Here is a 17,336-nt window from a genome sequence, read left to right as displayed (position 1 = left end):
AATTTTTTTTTTTTTTTTCTTATTAAACAAGTTTTCCTATTTAATTGCTAAACTTAACAGATTTGGTCAAATTCTTCTTAATACCAGTCTTTTCACCTTCATATGGACCAGACAACCCACCAGAGTAGACGGCGCGCACAGATTTGAGTTTCTTTTGAGCCTTGTCGAATCTCTTTCTCTTTTTCACACGAGCGTTTCTGTTTTCCTTCTTTCTGTGTGGTGTCAAACCCTTGTTCTTTAGAATTTGGTAGTTGATAGCACGTTTACCATCTTCACCAACTTCTTCTGCCAATTCGGCCAATTTCCCTTCCTTGGCGGCTTTAACAGCACCTTTATGAGCCTGTTGTCGGCTCTGTTTCTTAATCTGCTTCTTTGTTAGAACTTCGTTGAAGTAATCCTTTTCACCATCTTCATTAACAGATTTTGAAACTGCCTCATCACCAGAGTCGTAGTCTCTGGCATCAAGATCTGTTTCTTTTGAGCCATGTTGACCACGCTTACGGGCTTCTTCAAGTAGTCTCTGTTGTCTTTCATAAAGTCTCTCCTTGTATGGAACGTCATCATCACCTTTGAATTTATCAACCTTTTTATTTTCCTCTTGATCAATTTTGGAGGTGTAAAACCGTAGAGTTCTTTTACGAGCTTTCTTTTCTTGTGCATCTATGTCAGCAATTCCTTCCTCCATGTAATCGTCGGGTTCTTCAGTATTGGATTGTTTCTCTGGTTTCGCCTTTGAGACACGAGATTGTTTGACGTATTCTTCAAAATCATCCAAATCAACATCACTCTCTTCCTCCTCTTCTTCATCCTCCTCTTCTTCTCCTTGTTCTTGATCCTGTTCTTGCTCCTCCTCGTTCTCACTTGTTTGGTCAGATTCACTTTCTGAACGTTCTTCTTGATTAATATCTTCTACCTGTACGATTTCATTATCTTCCTTATCCATATCTTGTGAGCCTTGGATAGTCTCATCAGGTAATTCAGAAGCTTGTCTCCAAAGTTCCTTCGATGTTAGAATGGATTCCATAATTGGGTGGTCTTTCATAGTGGCAAAGTCTTCATTGGTATTCAATTCATGCAATAAAATGCTGAAATATGATGAGAGAGTCCCTAAATAACTCGATAGCGCCATGATCTTTAAATACACGGGTTCAGACTGTTTTCTACTCTTTAAACTTTCTAGAATATTGGATAATTGGGAAAATTCTTTACAAAGAGGCAAAAACTCTGGGAATAGCGTCTGTAAATGTTTCTTTTGAGATTCAGGATCCATATTGAGTATATCCTTTATCGAGACCGCTGAATCCTTTTGATGTGTGGATTCTTTAAATTCTTTTGTATCGAATTCCTTTGCACTCTTCACCCACTCGTTATCCAATTCTTCGTCCACATAATCGTTCATATTAAGTTCTTCCAAATGCTTCTTCCTTTGACGCAAAGCTTCTTCTTCGATTTCTTTAGCGGTCTCCTCGTCGTCCAAATCATCAGCACCATAGTATTCATTCTTGGAAGTACCCCAGGCAGCATCATTATCCAACATTCCTTCACCTTCATCTAACTGCTGAGTATCAGCATTGAGCCTTCTACCAAAAACCTTTCTGTAGGCCTCTTCACCGTTGATTTCCTGCTGTTCATCCTCTTCGTCTTCCTCATCTTCATCATCATCCACTGCCATAACTTCCTCATCGTCATTCGAATCGTAGTCTTCCTCATTTCTATCACCTAAAGTAGACTCATCAAACATAACTTTCTCTCTCTTAGAGGCAAAATCATCAACTTCATTCATACCATACTCATCATCGTTATTGGCAATCGGTTTACTTGCGGATTTCTGTGAAACTCTCTTAGAATTTTTCCTAGCCATTTCCAAAGAAGCTGACACTAGAAACACCTAAATATGAAGCTCTTTAGGCCCTTTTATTGCAAATATGTTGTTGAGATGAGATGAGATGAGCTTGATTTTTTTTCACAATATTGAAAAATTTTCGGCCTTATAAAGAAATGATGAAAAATCAGCGATGAGCTTCAATAATCAACTAAGTCTTTGAGAATCTAAATCTCAAAATCATATTTTCTAGTCCGGCATGAGTAGTGACAATGGACCAGGGAGATTGCCCTCGTTGAAAAATGCTGGTGCTGGTAAACCAGGATTGAAATTTAAGCCCAAGGTTGCTGCCAGAAGATCAAAGGAAGAAAGAGAGGCATCAGCACCAAAACTGGAATCTGATGAAGGTCCAAAGCCTAATGATAAGAAGAAACCAATGAATAAACGAATGACGGGTCCAGGTAATCAGAACCGTCGTATGGCTCGATATTTAAACAATACGCATGTGGTTTCCACAGGGCCATTAGCAGCGGGTAATTTCGTTGGTGATAAAGGTGGTGGACCCAAAAGAGCTTTTACTAAATTGGAAGGTGGTGGTGGTGGTGCTTCTCCATTAGTCTTACAAGGATTGAAAAAGATGGGTGGTAATGATGATGATGACGATGATGAGGAGGACGAGGAAGGAGGGGAAGACGATGAAGATAAGAAGAAATCATCAGCACAAAACAGGTTCAATATGGGTAAAGAATATTCAATTCACGACCTTAACGGTAGTGAAGATGAAGAAGGTGAAGGTACTCCAGATATGGATGAAGAGACATGGAGAGCTTTAAAGACTGAAGAACTTTTCCCCATTAGACCTGTACGGTATAGACACCAAGACTTGGAGGTTTTACAAAATGTCGATAAAGAAGCTTCCACTTCAGACTTAACCACGAGAGAACCGACACCTGCAGCATTAAAGCAAGAACCTGTCGATAGCGCCAACGAATTACAAGATACATTAAAACAGAAAGATTCGGAATTGCACAAGAAATTAAATGAATTGTCATTAGCACAGGAATTCCAATCCCTCGACCAGAACGAATTTGTCGCTGAGGTGAAATCGATGACTGAAGATCATGATCGCATATGGAAGAAACTAAACAAGATTAACAATAAACCCAATAGGTTTGTCTTATTTCAGTTACCTCCTAAATTACCAGAATTCGAACATAATGTTATTAGACCAGAACCAATAGCAACAGAACAACCAACAGAAGTGAAAGAAGATGACGATGGGAAAAAAACTACAAAAAAGAAAGATGCAGAACCTGCAGAGCCTCTGCCACCATTGGCAGGTCGTATCGGCTCCATAAGAGTGCACAAATCAGGTAGATTATCTGCCAAAATTGGTAATGTTGTTATGGATATCAGTAGGGGCACAGAGACTACTTTCCTGCAAGATGCAGTAACCATAAATCAGAGCAGCGATACACCACCATTCGCTGAATTACTAGGTCGTGTAGATGGAAGAGTAGTCATGACTCCCAGGTTTTAAGCATTTAAGTATTTCACTACTCCACATATTGTGTATCTATAGAGTCCTGCGGTCGCAGTGAATGTTTTAAAAAGTTTTATGATGGTCAATATTGTCCTTTGGGCGGCTAAAATGTTGGTATTACTCCACGAAATCAAGATCCGGGTAACAGCAGTTTCGCATTGTGGTGATAAGGACCGGTCACCATAACTTTTAAAGGGAGAACGCTTGGAACTTCATTGCCGCCTTCCTCAAACTATTAGTCACCGTAACTTCAAATCGGAATCACCATTCTGTGACTGCAAGTGCCTTTAAGATGGATAGGAGTAAGCCATCTTCACAGTCTAATGGCAGGGATACTTTCTTATCCCGAGTCTTTGGACTTCAGTCTGACGATGTAACAACATCAATTCATACTGATGAGTTGAGTCAATTTCGTGAACAAGATGTGCATGGTGATAGTCAGTTATCAGCAGTACGTACAGGTGTGGAATCTGCAAGTTCAGGAGAGGACGAAGAAGGGGTAAGAGTTCCAGAATCTGATCAAGGAACCACCTCAGAAGAGGATGAAATGGTGGAACAAGGGGGAGTAATAGTACCAGAAGAGGAACCAACCACGGAAGATGTAGATTTGAATGATGGCTCTGTGATGCCCAGTTTCCAACGTAGAAAAACTGATGATTCTATGCCGAAAGTGGGACAGTTGTCTAGTGAGGAGGAACAAGATGGTGGCTCTGATGCAATAGATGATGAAGATGAGGATGAAGCTGATGAAGATAGACCGCTGTTCAGTAAGAGTGCATTTACGAATCCTAAGCAAAATCGACAACCATCACACCAAAACCATTCTTTATTGTTTCAGAGAATTTTGAAACATAATAAACAGAAAGATCAACAACAGAAATTATTCACTTCTTCAAAGGATACCAATAACCGTCGTATACCTAGAGATTTAGAAGCGCAAAATGGAAATAGCCGTCCTGGTCGTGGTAGTAATGGTGGTGATGGTGGGGTGCATAACAGTTTTATATCAAGGGGCAATCAATTGGGTAAAAAAATATTCAACACAGGTGGCTTCAATTTGAAAAGGCCCAACATTCTGAATAACATCTCTGTTCTGAACAATACTCCTGTAAATAGACTACATTCCTTGAGTCCTAAGGAAAGAGCACTGTGGAAATGGGCTAATGTGGAAAATTTAGATATCTTTTTGCAAGATGTTTACAGCTATTATTTGGGCAGTGGATACTTTTGTATGGTTCTGCTTAAAGTTTTAAACTTGGCTACCCTAACCTTCGTCGTTTTAATTTCCACCTACATGGGGTATTGTATCGATTATTCGAAAGTTCCTCAGAGTCATACTTTTTCGGAAATTACCATTGATAGGTGCTATAAGAATAATATTACAGGCTTTACGAAATTTTTATTGTGGATTTTCTACATATTTGTGGTACTTAAAGTGGCTCAATTGTATTTTGACATTCAGAATTTGAATGAAATTCATAATTTCTACACTTATTTGTTAAACATATCAGATAAGGAACTACAATCTATACCCTGGCAAAATGTTATTCAACAAATTATGTTTTTAAAGGATCAAAATGCATTAACCGCTAACGTGGTGGAGGTTAAGGCCAAAAACAGAATTGATGCTCATGATGTGGCCAACAGGATTATGAGAAAGGAAAACTATTTGATTGCCCTATACAACAACGATGTTTTAGACTTATCACTTCCGATCCCACTTTACAGAACTAGCCCCTTAACTAAAACTTTAGAATGGAACATTAACCTGTGTATTATGGGGTATGCCTTTAATGAGAGTGGATTCCTTAAGCAAAGTTTTTTGAAACCTTCTCAACATGAGTATGTGAAAGAGGAATTGCAAAAGAGGTTCATGCTGGCAGGATTTCTCAATATCATTTTATCTCCTTTCCTCGTATCATATTTTGTGTTACTGTACTTCTTCCGATATTTCAACGAATACAAGACTTCGCCAGGATCCTTGGGAGCCCGTCAATATACCCCAATGGCGGAATGGAAGTTTAGAGAATATAATGAACTATACCATCTTTTTCAAAAGAGAATTGGATTGAGTACTTTCCTTGCTGATCGTTATATTGATCAGTTCCCGAAAGAAGGTGTTAATTTAATGCTCAGATTTGTTGCATTCGTGACGGGATCCTTTGTGGCTATTTTGGGTATATTCACCATTTTAGATCCTGAAAATTTCTTAAATTTTGAGATTACCCATGATAAGACTGCTCTCTTTTATATCACAGTTCTCGGTACAATTTGGACAGTCTGTCGAAGTTCGATTTCGGATGAGTATAACGTCTTTGATCCAGATGAAACCATTCAAGATTTGGCTGCTTATACACACTATCTACCAGTAGAATGGGAAGGCAGATATCATACTGAAGAGGTGAAAAACGAATTCTGCAAACTTTACAATTTGAAGATCATAATTCTCTTGAGGGAATTGGCAAGTTTGATTATGACACCCTTTATCCTCTGGTTCTCTCTGCCCCGATCTGCGGACAGAATTGTAGAATTCTTTCGTGATAATTCTGTGTATGTGGATGGTCTCGGTTATGTGTGCAAATATGCAATGTTTGAAATTAACGATTCGACGGATACGAAGACTCGTCATCGTAAGGAGAGTAGAAGGGGCAGTAGGAATACTAGAAGTTCGACAAAGATTTCTGATTTGCCCGGCGGTAGAAGACCAAGTTATCAAGACGATGGTAGCGGTGGCGCATTTGGGTCTGATGAAAGTGAAGTTGAGGACGAAGATAGAGAATTAGCCGTGAACAAAATGATGCAATCTTACATGTATTTTATGGATGATTATGAAAACAGTGAAAATGCTCTGGGAAAACATCAATTACCTCATAAAAAATATGAAGAATCTACAGACGGTGTTCGTAATTTGAGTAATAGTTACTCTTGGAAGAAACAATTTAAGCCAGGGCAAAGGCCTGAATTGTTTAGAATTGGAAGACATGCTCTAGAAGTGAATAAGCCGCTAAGAGGAAATGCGAGGAGAAGAAGTGATACCTCTGCACGTAGGAGAAAGAAAAAGGGCAATCAATTTAATAATGATTTGAATAAAGACGTAGAAGAGTCTTTTATTAGTTCAGTTCCTTTACAACATTACGAGTTGCCAGACACTGGGAGAAATGGAGATAGCGCCCGTAGTGGTGGTGGTGTTTTAGGTCTAGTAAAGGAATATTACAGGAAATCAGATATCGGTAGATGATAATAAAATTAAAAGTTTCTCAGGAGAAGGTGTTTTTGTAAGGTACTCTGAAGCTAAGTGGTAGTTGGTCAATTTAACAGGATAAAGGGAAAGAAAAAAATAAGGCATGTTTATTAGAGAATTCTATTATAGTATACAATAGTTTTAATTTCCTCAATGTTTTCCAGTACGTAATTTCTTCTCTTTTTCGTACTTGTTCTTTTCAGCACCTTCTTCAGTACTGATTGTATTAAAGATTTGTGCCATTTTGGCATGGTAGCTGGCAGCATTCTTCTTGTCTTCGTCGACTTTCTGTCTTGCCTCAAATCTGGTGTCCTTACGGATTTCCTTCATGGTAAACTTACGTTCTTTCTTCAATTGGGCCTTCATCTTGTTGATCTCGTTTCTTGTTCTAGATGGATCATAAGATTTCTTCTCAGGGTTGAAGTTTTCTTCGAATTTAGGAGCATGAGAAGGAATGGCTAGAGGTCTGTGATTTTGCAAAGACAATGGATAATGTTGATCAAACTTCTTAAGTTTTTGTATGGTTTCCAAAAGTTGATGAGCTATCTTCAAGCCTGGGAATGACTTGATTATTTCATTGAGTAGAAATTCTGTATTGACGCAAATCTCTTCAAAAGCTGAAAGATTTTTCCATATTGTCGTAACTGCGATCCTAAGAGAGTCCAAAATGTTTAAAAATATTGAAGCTTTAAGATCATCACCTAATTCGTGACTTTCGAATAGTAGATGTAAATTTAAGGTAGACGGTATTTCTTTTGAAAAATCTTGTGTCTTGGAGATTGCTAAATCCTTGGTGTCCACGTTGAAATTAATGCAGTTATCATTAGCTAAGAAAGTAGCTAAGGATTTCTCTAGGAAATATGTTACTTCTGGGATGTAACGTTTGGCTAACCTTTGGTATTGTAATGATATTCTGACCAAGACGGCGCCGAATCCAAGTCTTTCTAAAGAGTTAAATTTAATCTGCTCCAAAAATTCAGCAATTAAAATTGAACATGGAGTAACAATTAAATGGTATTGATCTGATGTGGAGAAAAGACATCCAACTAGTGTAAAGAAAGTTAAGTCACCTACTGATAATCCCGAAAAATGTTTTTCTTTGAACCTAATCTGCATTTCCTTTATGATATCTCTACAAGTATCTGAAAGAGGGTGATTGTATTTCTCAGACATTGATTTTAGTATTCCCAATAATGAGTTTTGTACTGATGCAAATTCTGGTACATTACCAGAATATTTTTGTTCAGATAAAAAGATCATGTGTCTAAGTATAATTCCGGTAAATTTGCCTAACTTTTCCTTATTTCCCTCAGCCAGTTTAGGTTGATATGCTTTTATGATTTTCTTTACAATCTTTGGATGTTCTGAGACAGGTCCCTTCACCATATCCATGAATTCCTTGTGGTTATCAGGGCAAGAAATGTCTCGTATTGGTCTACGAGCTTCACCTTCATCCTCACTACTCAACTGAACATCCTCATCAGAATCTGCGATGGCCTCTTCTCCTGATCCTTCCTGTTCTTCATCACTACCCCAGAAATCGTCGTCTAAATCATCAACACCTTTTTCTTCACCATCTTCATCCATAACAATACCGCTCATACGATCTATTCTCTGTTGTTCTAGTCTCTTCATTTTCTCTTCTTCCTCTTTCTTTATTTCTTCTTCAGTCTTGGTACGATCCGCAGGTGCAGCTCTTCTATCCATGATCAATTCTCTAACTTTCATATCATATTCCTTTTGTTTATCCTTTTCCTCTTGGTTTGGCTCCTCAGGATTCCGTTGAACATTGGAACTTCTCAATTCAGACATAATATCGTCAAATCCTTCATCCAATTCTTCGATCTGATCCTGCCTTTGCTCTTGACTCTTCTGTCTTTGCTGCTTGTAGAATTTCGACTTGGCTATAACTTCTTGCATAACTTCAGCCTTTGTCTTTTTTCTTGACTCAGGTTGAGGTTCACCCAATGAATCTTCATATTTTCTTTTGGATGAGAAACCACCTTTATCATCTTCTTCATCTACACCCAAATCACCTTCGTCAAAATCATCCTCCAAATCCTGACCCAAATGTGTCAATTTTGCACCAAACATATCATCACCATCATCATCGTTTAAATCAAAAAGATTCTTCCTTGATTTAGATTGACTCTGCTTTTCCCTGGTGAAACGCTCTAACATCTTTTCTTCTTCAGTCATGTGTCTACTTCTTTCACCAAATCTTCTATCAACAACACCACCTTGTTTATTCTTTTGGGCTTTCTTGGCTTCAAATATACGTTGACGCTGTTCTTCACCAATCTGTTTTGAGGTTCCAGGTTTCCCTACAGGAACCATCTTTTCTTTACCCTGCTTACTCTTCGCAGCCTTGATTTCAAAGGGACTGAACTGCTCCCTGATCTTAGCAATTACCTGTTGTCTCTCTTCATGATCATAATTCTTTGCCTGTCTTTTTGATCCTTTTTTCTTCTTGGGAGCGGTTTGGCCAGTCAAATCATTAGCCTTCAGAGTAGCTTTCAGGTTCTTTAATTGAGAACCACCCATAATATTCGAATATGTTGAGACTTTTGCTGTAGCTGTATTAATAAATGGTTTGTAGTTCCTGTACATTTCATCTCATCTCATCTCATCTCATCTAAGATGCTGAAATTTTTCAGTTCGTCAGGTGTGACAATAATAAGCTCGATTTCAGAAGAGATATTATAAATTATAAAGGCTTCGAAGAGGTGCAGAAGCTTCAATATTGATGTATTTGAGGTGGTTTAAAATATGCCATAGTCGAAAAAACTCTTGTTTTGCTCTGCTTTGCTCTCTTTCCTGAACAGTTTTGCTTTTTTAGGTAGAATTTGCTAGCTTATCTCATTTATTCGTCTTGAAAACAATGGTAATGTGGAAAACCAATTAAATGATAACATATGATAGGTTTTTGAATTGTTACATTTGCGAAGTCTTTAGGCTTAGTGATTCTGGAGATTTGGAGTGGGTTTGACGTATTCGAGGGAAGCTTAAATTTTATTGAGCAATTTGAAATTAACATTTTGGTGCTAAAAGTCGTGATTGGAGAAATGCTAAGTGGAAAACAAAATTTCAAATCTAGAGCAGCATAGGTATATATGTAACAGGACCTTCTCCATGGAACAAACTGTTCTCTTAACCATTTACGAATTAAATGCCAGCGCCAGCGTCAGCGTCACAGTGTCGCATTGTCCCGTTTAGGAAATGCCGTGTCAGTCTGGCGCTGCGGTTAAAATAATTTTAATTAGCAGTAAAAAACAAAGAAAAAAAAGTTTAGAAATTTAAGAGAGTGTTGCTATCTTATTTACAACTAAGTGAGATTCACCTATAGTAATTTGCCAATAATTTACCGAGTATCTTTTCTCGAGCATTTTAAAATTAAAAACTTGAATATTTACTCAAATTCAGTTCTTAAAAAAAAGGCAAGACCACTCTAAAGTGATACAATGTGGACAGTATGATATAATAACCCAGCAATTAAATTGCTACTATGAACTTTCTAACATTTCCAGTATACATATCTGCATTTATATATGATGATCGTATATCATGATAATATGTTGTTAAAATTAAGGATTTATGGTGGCAAAACCTGCAATACACATATTAACCATTGAACAATCATTATATTGAACCGCTAGGGAGTTGAAGTAACCACGGATCAACGTTATTTAGTGAATTTTGAAGAGCCTTATTCGAATTCATCATGTCTAGAGACGCTCCTATCAAGGCAGAGAAGGATTATACCGAGATTTTGAAGGAAGAATTACCCAAGATTGATAAAACTGCAGAAAATGACTATCAAGCCGCCTTGGATCAATTATTAAACTTAGAAAAGAAAATCCGTCAAGCATCGGACTTGGCATCTTCCAAGACCGTTTTGGCTAAAATTGTAGACCTATCAGTGGCTCAAGGTAAATGGTCAGAATTGGACGAACAGCTAACTTTACTATCCAAGAAACATGGTCAATTGAAACTTTCCATTCAATATATGATTCAGCAAGTTATGAAACATCTAGACGATGATAAGTTAGATTTGGATACAAAGATTAAAGCCATTGAAACCATTAGGGTTGTGACTGAAAACAAGATTTTTGTTGAAGTGGAAAGAGCTGGAGTCACTAGACAGTTAACACACATTAGAAGGGATCAAGGTAAAATTGAAGAAGCCTGTGACATATTATGTGAACTACAAGTGGAAACTTATGGGTCTATGGAGATGTCTGAGAAGATTGGATTTATTCTGGAACAAATCGAATTGAGTATATTGAAGGGCGATTTCTCTCAGGCGACAGTTTTCTCAAGAAAGATTCTAAAGAAAACTTTCAAAAACACCAAATACGAATCTCTCAAACTACAATACTACCAGTTACTAATAAAGATTGGATTACATAAGAGAGATTACTTGGAAATTGCACAGTACTTCCAAGAGATTTATCTAACAGATTCTGTGAAAGCGGATGAATCTCAATGGAAGCCAGCTTTATCCAATTTGGTTTACTTCCTAATTTTATCACCTTATGGTAATCTACAGAATGATCTGATTCACAAGGTAAAGTTAGATAACAATTTGAAAAAATTGGAAGTTCAAGAATCGTTGGTTAAATTGTTTACTACCCCAGAATTAATGAGATGGGCTATTGTCAAGAAGACCTATGAACCAGTGCTCAATAATGAAAAAGTCGCATTCGGTGGTAAAGAAAATGCTCATCACTGGCAAGTGTTACATAACAGAGTTGTCGAACACAATCTGAGAGTTATTTCCAGATACTATTCAAGAATTACGTTACCACGTCTGAATGAACTACTAGATTTGAATGAAGCCGAAACTGAAACTTTCATTAGTGACTTGGTTAACCAAGGCATCATCTATGCCAAAGTAAATAGACCAGCTAAGGTGGTCAATTTCGAAAGACCTAAGCACTCCAGCGAACTGTTGAACGAGTGGTCCGAAAATGTAGATCAACTGTTAGAGCACATTGAAACCATTGGTCACTTAATCACAAAGGAGGAAATCATGCATGGATTGAAAGCCAAATAAAAATAAAATAGTATACGAATAAATTTTTTATTTTTTTATTTTCTAATCTTTTTTTATTATGTATTTCATTTTTTATTATCATCATTATTAGTCCTCATGTTGTCTACTACGTCTCTGCTTGGCACTTTCCACCAACGAATCCCATCTTCCCCTAAGCTTTAGTATCTGGTTTGACAGCTTCTTGTTCTCATTAATTGCTTGTTCGAACCTAACACTATAATCCTTTGATTTTTTTTGCTCATAGAGTCCCAATTCTTTCTTAAATCTGACCAATTGTTGTCTAACTCTATTCTCCACCTCTCCAACAATATGTGGATCCTCTTCTTTAAATTGTTCGCATATGGAATTGACTAAATTGGCCTGCAATTTGCCAAATATCGATGCTAATAAGGGATCTCCTGGAGGCCCCATAACTGAACTATTCAAATTTCTAGGGCTATCCCAACCTCTTGTCTTGGCAGTAGAGCCTGTGGAACTCGCTAAAGATCCATTTTTAGCGACTGCAGCCGCAACAGCAGCAGCAGATATCGGTTTTTGACCTTCTATTAAACTTTCCAATTCTTTGATTCGAGCATCAATGTCCTGTCGAAGCAGCTGTATTGCATGGATAATTTCTAAACTAACGCCTTGACATTCTAACCCATTCAGCAGCTCAATAGCATGTTTATAACTACTCAACGATTCACTCAAATCACCTTTCCTCGTCTTATTCTCGGCACCATCAATGCAGTTATAAACCTGTTGGAAGAATTTATTAGTTAGTCATTTGAACTTAGGGAAGATATAGATCAAGAGTAACATACTTCTATCAACTGGCTCATCGTCCATGAGCCTTAAATCCATTTACAGAATTTTCCCAGAGTGATCAGTTACCATAATGTTTTACACATATGATTAAGAATCCTTCGGAGCTTGCGTTTGCTTTGGGAATCATCGAGGGATTCTTAATATTTAACAAGGAAGGGAATAAATTAAGAAAGGATTCCCCCTTATTGAAGCCATTGGCAGCTGCTAGAAGGCCAAAAATATAACCTTTTAGATTTTTGAATCTATCTAAGGCTAATGATACTTGATCCATCGGCCCCCCACCCCCATGTACATACAGATGATGAAGTACTGGAATTTTGGGAGATGATGGAAAGGATGGTAGAATTAACTGATGTGAGCCAGGGTGAAGCCAATGCTGCTCTTGTTGGCTATGTGAAGAGAGCTTGTGATAACTACATGGTTTACATCAATTCTGATACCGATTTATGTCGAATGGCTGCAATATTCATCGATTCCAAGGTTTTTAAACAGAGGGAGGAGTTTTGCCTAAGTAAACTGCTGTCATTACTGAGTATTGATCTATTAGAATTAAACATGAAATTTCTCATAGCGTACATTTTACTTTGGGACTCCAAGAATAATTTAAATTCCTTGGATACAATGCTGAATTACCAGGGGTTCAACGTCTTTTATAATACCTGCTACACCCAATTTGCATATTTAATCAAATATGGCGAGCAGCAGGAGCAAAGATATAACCTCCATGAATCAGAGGAGATTGAATTGAGAATTATTGATGACATGAAGCAAATTTCCACCGTACTTTTAGATTTACTCTTCCAAATTTTCAAATATTGTAAATGTACAATGGAAAATGTTCAAATGATAGATGATTTTTTTGTCTATTATTTGATGGCTACTATGAAATCTGATTCAGTTAATGATAATGATATGTTCAATAACGTTAAATTTAGGCTTTCATTGGCGTTAAATGAACAGTATATGATGTTTAGTCGGGATTACGAAATTGAAAATAAAGTTTACAAGTACCTCTGTAACGATACGATGCATACGGATTTCCCAGAGTTATTCCTACTAAAATTTAACCGAGCACAAGATAGCACCTTAAAGATTATGATGTGCAAAATTCTTTATCTGATTTTGAACAGTACAAATGACCACGTTTCGATGAATTTCTTCTATACCAATGACTTAAATGTCTTCGTGGACGTTATGATCAGAGAGTTACAAAATATTTCAGATAATGATGAACTCTTAAGGAATTACTATTTGAGAGTGCTAACACCCCTTTTAAAAAACACTGAACTTTGCAATACACATTATAAAAAAGACGAAATTAACAATTTGTTACATTATTTGACTCGTGTGGACAATATCTGTGGTACTGATGTACCCACACAAGAACAACAGTTGACTTTAAAATTAGCCAATAAATGTTTGAACCAAGTGCCATGGCTCGAGACAAACGGTGACGATTGGGATTCCGATTCTACGAGCGCTAGATCTAGTATTACCGGAATAACACCTGTGACGAATTCGACACCCACGGATAGGCAACCACGTCAATTGTATTCTAACCCAGAAATGGTATACTCAGCAGAATCACTCGGTAGGAGAAAGACAAGGCCTCCACCTCCACCTCCAGCTAGAAAAGTTCGTATGCCATAAAACGAGAGGAAAAAAAAAAAAAAAAAAAAGATTTGCATTTGATTCTATAAGTTTGTTTGTTTTTTGTTGTTGTTTTTTTTTCCCTTTAACTCATGACAAATTATATTATATCATCACCTTCGGCGTCTAATTGGGCGCTTTGGTTACCTACCATATTCTCATCTTCAAGGATAACATCATCAAGGTAATTCTCTTGTTCTGCAGCCGAGTATTCTTCTACAACATTTTGTACAACTTCTCTTGATTCTGTAAATTCATCCCAACCATTTTGAAACATTCTACCGTCCTTAAAAGTGTTTAGAAAGGCACCTTTAGAAAATATTTTGTCAAACATCTTGCAAGTCCCCCTGAAAAGGGAGGTGATTGCACTTGTATTTGAAAGCATTAGCCCGCTGACATAAGTATGTTTTGTTTGTGGCGGCAAATAGGGTGATCTCCTGCCGACGTTAACGTGTAAAGAAGATGTCGACCATGGTGCAAAATTTAAACGCTGTTGAGCTTTAGAAATAGCCTTCAAAACATCACTTTGTTCCACTTGACCAACCAAAGTGCAATATGTGTTAAAGTAAATGGTACCATCGCTTTGCCTTGTAACTAAAAGGTTTGAATCATCAAATAAATCTAATAGTACATCGTACGCAGTATTACTCTTAAAATCTTTGCCGCCCACCACGTAATCTGAAGTAAAGGGTGTAAAACCTGCTGTTAAAAAATGCAATTCAGGTGTAGGAACCAATGTAGAAAAAATGCTAGGCAATGAATTGTACATGTAGCTGGGGAATCGTATCGAATTGGTTATGGAGGACATAGCAGCCGATATGAGTTGATTCGTATGGATGTAACTCGTGTATGGATCTCTAAAGACTCTCGTTGTCAAATTAAGTAGCGCATTATTATCAAATACAATCGAAGCATCACTATTTTCAGCTAATCTTCTCATCGTTAGAATTGTATTATAAGGTTGGATGACAACTTCAGATTCATCACTAGGGAAAACGGAGTATGATGCCAAAAATTTTCTTGGATATCTTTCAGAAATAGCTTCCAGGAGATTCGAACCTAATCCTGATCCTGTACCGCCTGCTACAGAATGAATTAATTGAAATCCTTCGAAATTTTCTGTGGCATCAATTTCTTTGTCTATCATGTTTAAAAATTCCTCTTGTTGAGCAAACCCATAGTCATATCCTTTGGACCAAGAATTACCAGCGCCTGACTCTTCAGGTGAAACCCAAATGTTTCGACTATCAAAGAAATCTGGAAAACTGTTTTGTACGTCTTGGACAGCACTGGGTTCTAAATCTATCATTATGGCTCGGGGGGTATACCTATTACGATCATTCTGCTTGAAGAAAGGGTTCGTGTCATCACTTCTTGGTGTATTAGGATCATCTGGAACTTGATTCTGTCCATCTACATCAATGCCGTGCTCTCTACACAGTTGTGACCAGAAATGCTTACCAACTTGATTACCACACTGGCCCACTTGAATGGTAATAATTTCACCAGCCATGACAACTCTTGAAGGCTTTTCCAGTTACAGTTTCAAAGGGTTCTTTAGAGTGATTGTTATGGTGATGTGCTTAGAAGCCGCGTCGCGAACTCTTGTAAGGTACAATAAGCTTTAGATGATTAAAACCCAGCAAGTGGCTCAGACTTTGACACTTTGACATAGAGATCGTCTAGAACTCATCAACGGTTGAAAAATTTTTGGTGCAGGTAGAGCAACTCATTGTGACCCCAAATGTGTCTTTACCATCCCCAAAAGATGTCTCGAAGCCCTTGAAAGTGCTAAGTCGACCCAATTCGATTCAATCCCATCCAATCTAACCAGCACTTCAATTCTTCGAGCGTCCACACTGCCAATTCCAGAACCAACTCAATTGCAATTCTAAGGATTCTCGAAATGGTATAAAAAAGGGCCTAATGCTTGAACTGGACCAAAAGTAACTCCCTGGATCAATAGAATCATAGGCAATCAGTCTTACGAGAACAAGAACAAGAACAAGAATACACTGAGGAATACGAACAGTTTGATATGTACTTTACTCCAAATTTGATACTAAGTGTTTTGGCAATTACTACCCTGGATAATGCAGTTTTGTCGGCTCCAGTTAACAGTACTGCTCAATCTTCGAATCCTGTATTGAATTCTACACAAGCTTCCGGTAGCCTTCTAAATTCTACTCAAGCTGCTAGTGCTAGCGTTAGCTCATCTGCTCAGAGCGCAGACGCATGGGCCCATCCAGTTTTGAACAAGAGATCTGAACATACTGGCGCCTCTATTTCTACTCAAGCTGCTGTTTCTGGTTATAACTCAACGGAATCCTTTGCTCCAAATAACTCTACTCAGCCTTTTAATGCACATGCTTCTGGAAACAGTGTCCAAGGTGCTGGTGCTCTATCTCAAGGCGCTACTCAGTCTAATGGCGCTGCTCCATCTGCCCCTGTTGCAGCTTCTTCTGCTGCTGCCACTGCATCTCAAGCTGCCAGTCTAGCTAACGCTTCTGGCGTGCAAGCTTCTGACACTAGTGTAAATTTTACCCAGCCTACTGCTGGTGGTGCTAACTCTACTCAAGCCGGCGGCTCAACATCTGGAACTAGCATTGGCTCCGCTACCGTAACTTCTGACAACGCAAGTCCTGGTACCCAGGATGCAGGTTCTCAGGGTGCTGCATAAGGAGGCTTACTTTTAGCGGTGCTGCAGATTCTACCGAATTGGCTTCTCCTCAATGTGCCTGAGAATCTGCTCAAGTCCAGCTGTTTATGAGAATAAGATTTCAGCTCTGATAGAGCGGAAATCTGGATTTACGGTTTTTATGATATAGGGTTTATATGTGGGTTTATAGTAGTAAACATTTATTCACTTTAACGTGTATTAGAATGTTTGTTCGGCGGCTGTGAAGATGCAAAGCTACTGCTGCTACTCTTATTCAGATGTGCCCAATGGAAAAATCATCTTCAATGGCTTGAAAGAAGGAAAAAAATATAAGCGCTGTTGAAGTGTCGGTTCTTGTGGAAGGTTTCCACGAAATTCAGTGAAGTTGCCATACATATTTAACCTGACAAGTCCAACAGACTTAACTAGATATTGAAAAAAACATCCTTTTAAAGATCATAATATTTTACATGAAGTATAAATTGTCAAAATAAAACTCAAGACTAGTTGTAGAGGGAGAAAATATATGTATTGATTGCCATACATACATCTGGATTG

At 37.9% G+C, this 17,336-nt stretch overlaps 9 protein-coding genes across 9 annotated transcripts; 5 read left to right on the top strand and 4 right to left on the bottom strand.

Annotated features, from left to right (window-relative positions):
- Window positions 1-40: 40 nt before the first annotated feature.
- On the bottom strand, window positions 41-1,861 carry SAS10 (rRNA-processing protein SAS10; the record flags this gene model as incomplete). Its single annotated transcript, XM_002497645.1, has 1 exon — window positions 41-1,861. The coding sequence occupies one exon, from the start codon at window positions 1,859-1,861 to the stop codon at window positions 41-43; it is 1,821 nt and encodes a 606-aa protein (XP_002497690.1).
- Window positions 1,862-2,081: 220 nt separating this feature from the next.
- RPC53 (DNA-directed RNA polymerase III subunit C53) lies at window positions 2,082-3,362 on the top strand (the record flags this gene model as incomplete). The annotated part of the gene is made up of 1 exon (XM_002497644.1): window positions 2,082-3,362. The coding sequence occupies one exon, from the start codon at window positions 2,082-2,084 to the stop codon at window positions 3,360-3,362; it is 1,281 nt and encodes a 426-aa protein (XP_002497689.1).
- A 295-nt stretch (window positions 3,363-3,657) lies between these two features.
- Window positions 3,658-6,603, top strand: ATG9 (autophagy protein ATG9; the record flags this gene model as incomplete). Its single annotated transcript, XM_002497643.1, has 1 exon — window positions 3,658-6,603. One exon carries the CDS (start codon window positions 3,658-3,660, stop codon window positions 6,601-6,603), a length of 2,946 nt encoding a protein of 981 aa, XP_002497688.1.
- Window positions 6,604-6,756: 153 nt separating this feature from the next.
- On the bottom strand, window positions 6,757-9,216 carry NOP14 (snoRNA-binding rRNA-processing protein NOP14; the record flags this gene model as incomplete). Its single annotated transcript, XM_002497642.1, has 1 exon — window positions 6,757-9,216. The coding sequence occupies one exon, from the start codon at window positions 9,214-9,216 to the stop codon at window positions 6,757-6,759; it is 2,460 nt and encodes an 819-aa protein (XP_002497687.1).
- A 1,111-nt stretch (window positions 9,217-10,327) lies between these two features.
- On the top strand, window positions 10,328-11,662 carry RPN5 (proteasome regulatory particle lid subunit RPN5; the record flags this gene model as incomplete). Its single annotated transcript, XM_002497641.1, has 1 exon — window positions 10,328-11,662. One exon carries the CDS (start codon window positions 10,328-10,330, stop codon window positions 11,660-11,662), a length of 1,335 nt encoding a protein of 444 aa, XP_002497686.1.
- An 87-nt stretch (window positions 11,663-11,749) lies between these two features.
- Window positions 11,750-12,483, bottom strand: ATG38 (Atg38p; the record flags this gene model as incomplete). The annotated part of the gene is made up of 2 exons (XM_002497640.1): window positions 11,750-12,400; window positions 12,466-12,483. 2 exons carry the CDS (start codon window positions 12,481-12,483, stop codon window positions 11,750-11,752), a joined length of 669 nt encoding a protein of 222 aa, XP_002497685.1.
- A 241-nt stretch (window positions 12,484-12,724) lies between these two features.
- LDB17 (Ldb17p) lies at window positions 12,725-14,119 on the top strand (the record flags this gene model as incomplete). The annotated part of the gene is made up of 1 exon (XM_002497639.1): window positions 12,725-14,119. The coding sequence occupies one exon, from the start codon at window positions 12,725-12,727 to the stop codon at window positions 14,117-14,119; it is 1,395 nt and encodes a 464-aa protein (XP_002497684.1).
- A 100-nt stretch (window positions 14,120-14,219) lies between these two features.
- Window positions 14,220-15,632, bottom strand: TUB4 (gamma-tubulin; the record flags this gene model as incomplete). Its single annotated transcript, XM_002497638.1, has 1 exon — window positions 14,220-15,632. The coding sequence occupies one exon, from the start codon at window positions 15,630-15,632 to the stop codon at window positions 14,220-14,222; it is 1,413 nt and encodes a 470-aa protein (XP_002497683.1).
- A 525-nt stretch (window positions 15,633-16,157) lies between these two features.
- ZYRO0F11132g (uncharacterized protein) lies at window positions 16,158-16,799 on the top strand (the record flags this gene model as incomplete). The annotated part of the gene is made up of 1 exon (XM_002497637.1): window positions 16,158-16,799. The coding sequence occupies one exon, from the start codon at window positions 16,158-16,160 to the stop codon at window positions 16,797-16,799; it is 642 nt and encodes a 213-aa protein (XP_002497682.1).
- Window positions 16,800-17,336: the final 537 nt, after the last annotated feature.

Source organism: Zygosaccharomyces rouxii, assembly GCF_000026365.1.
Source record: "Zygosaccharomyces rouxii strain CBS732 chromosome F complete sequence".
Classification (NCBI taxonomy): Eukaryota; Fungi; Ascomycota; class Saccharomycetes; order Saccharomycetales; family Saccharomycetaceae; genus Zygosaccharomyces; species Zygosaccharomyces rouxii.
Note: the sequence above shows the minus strand (reverse complement) of the source record. Positions and strands in the feature narration are given on the sequence as shown.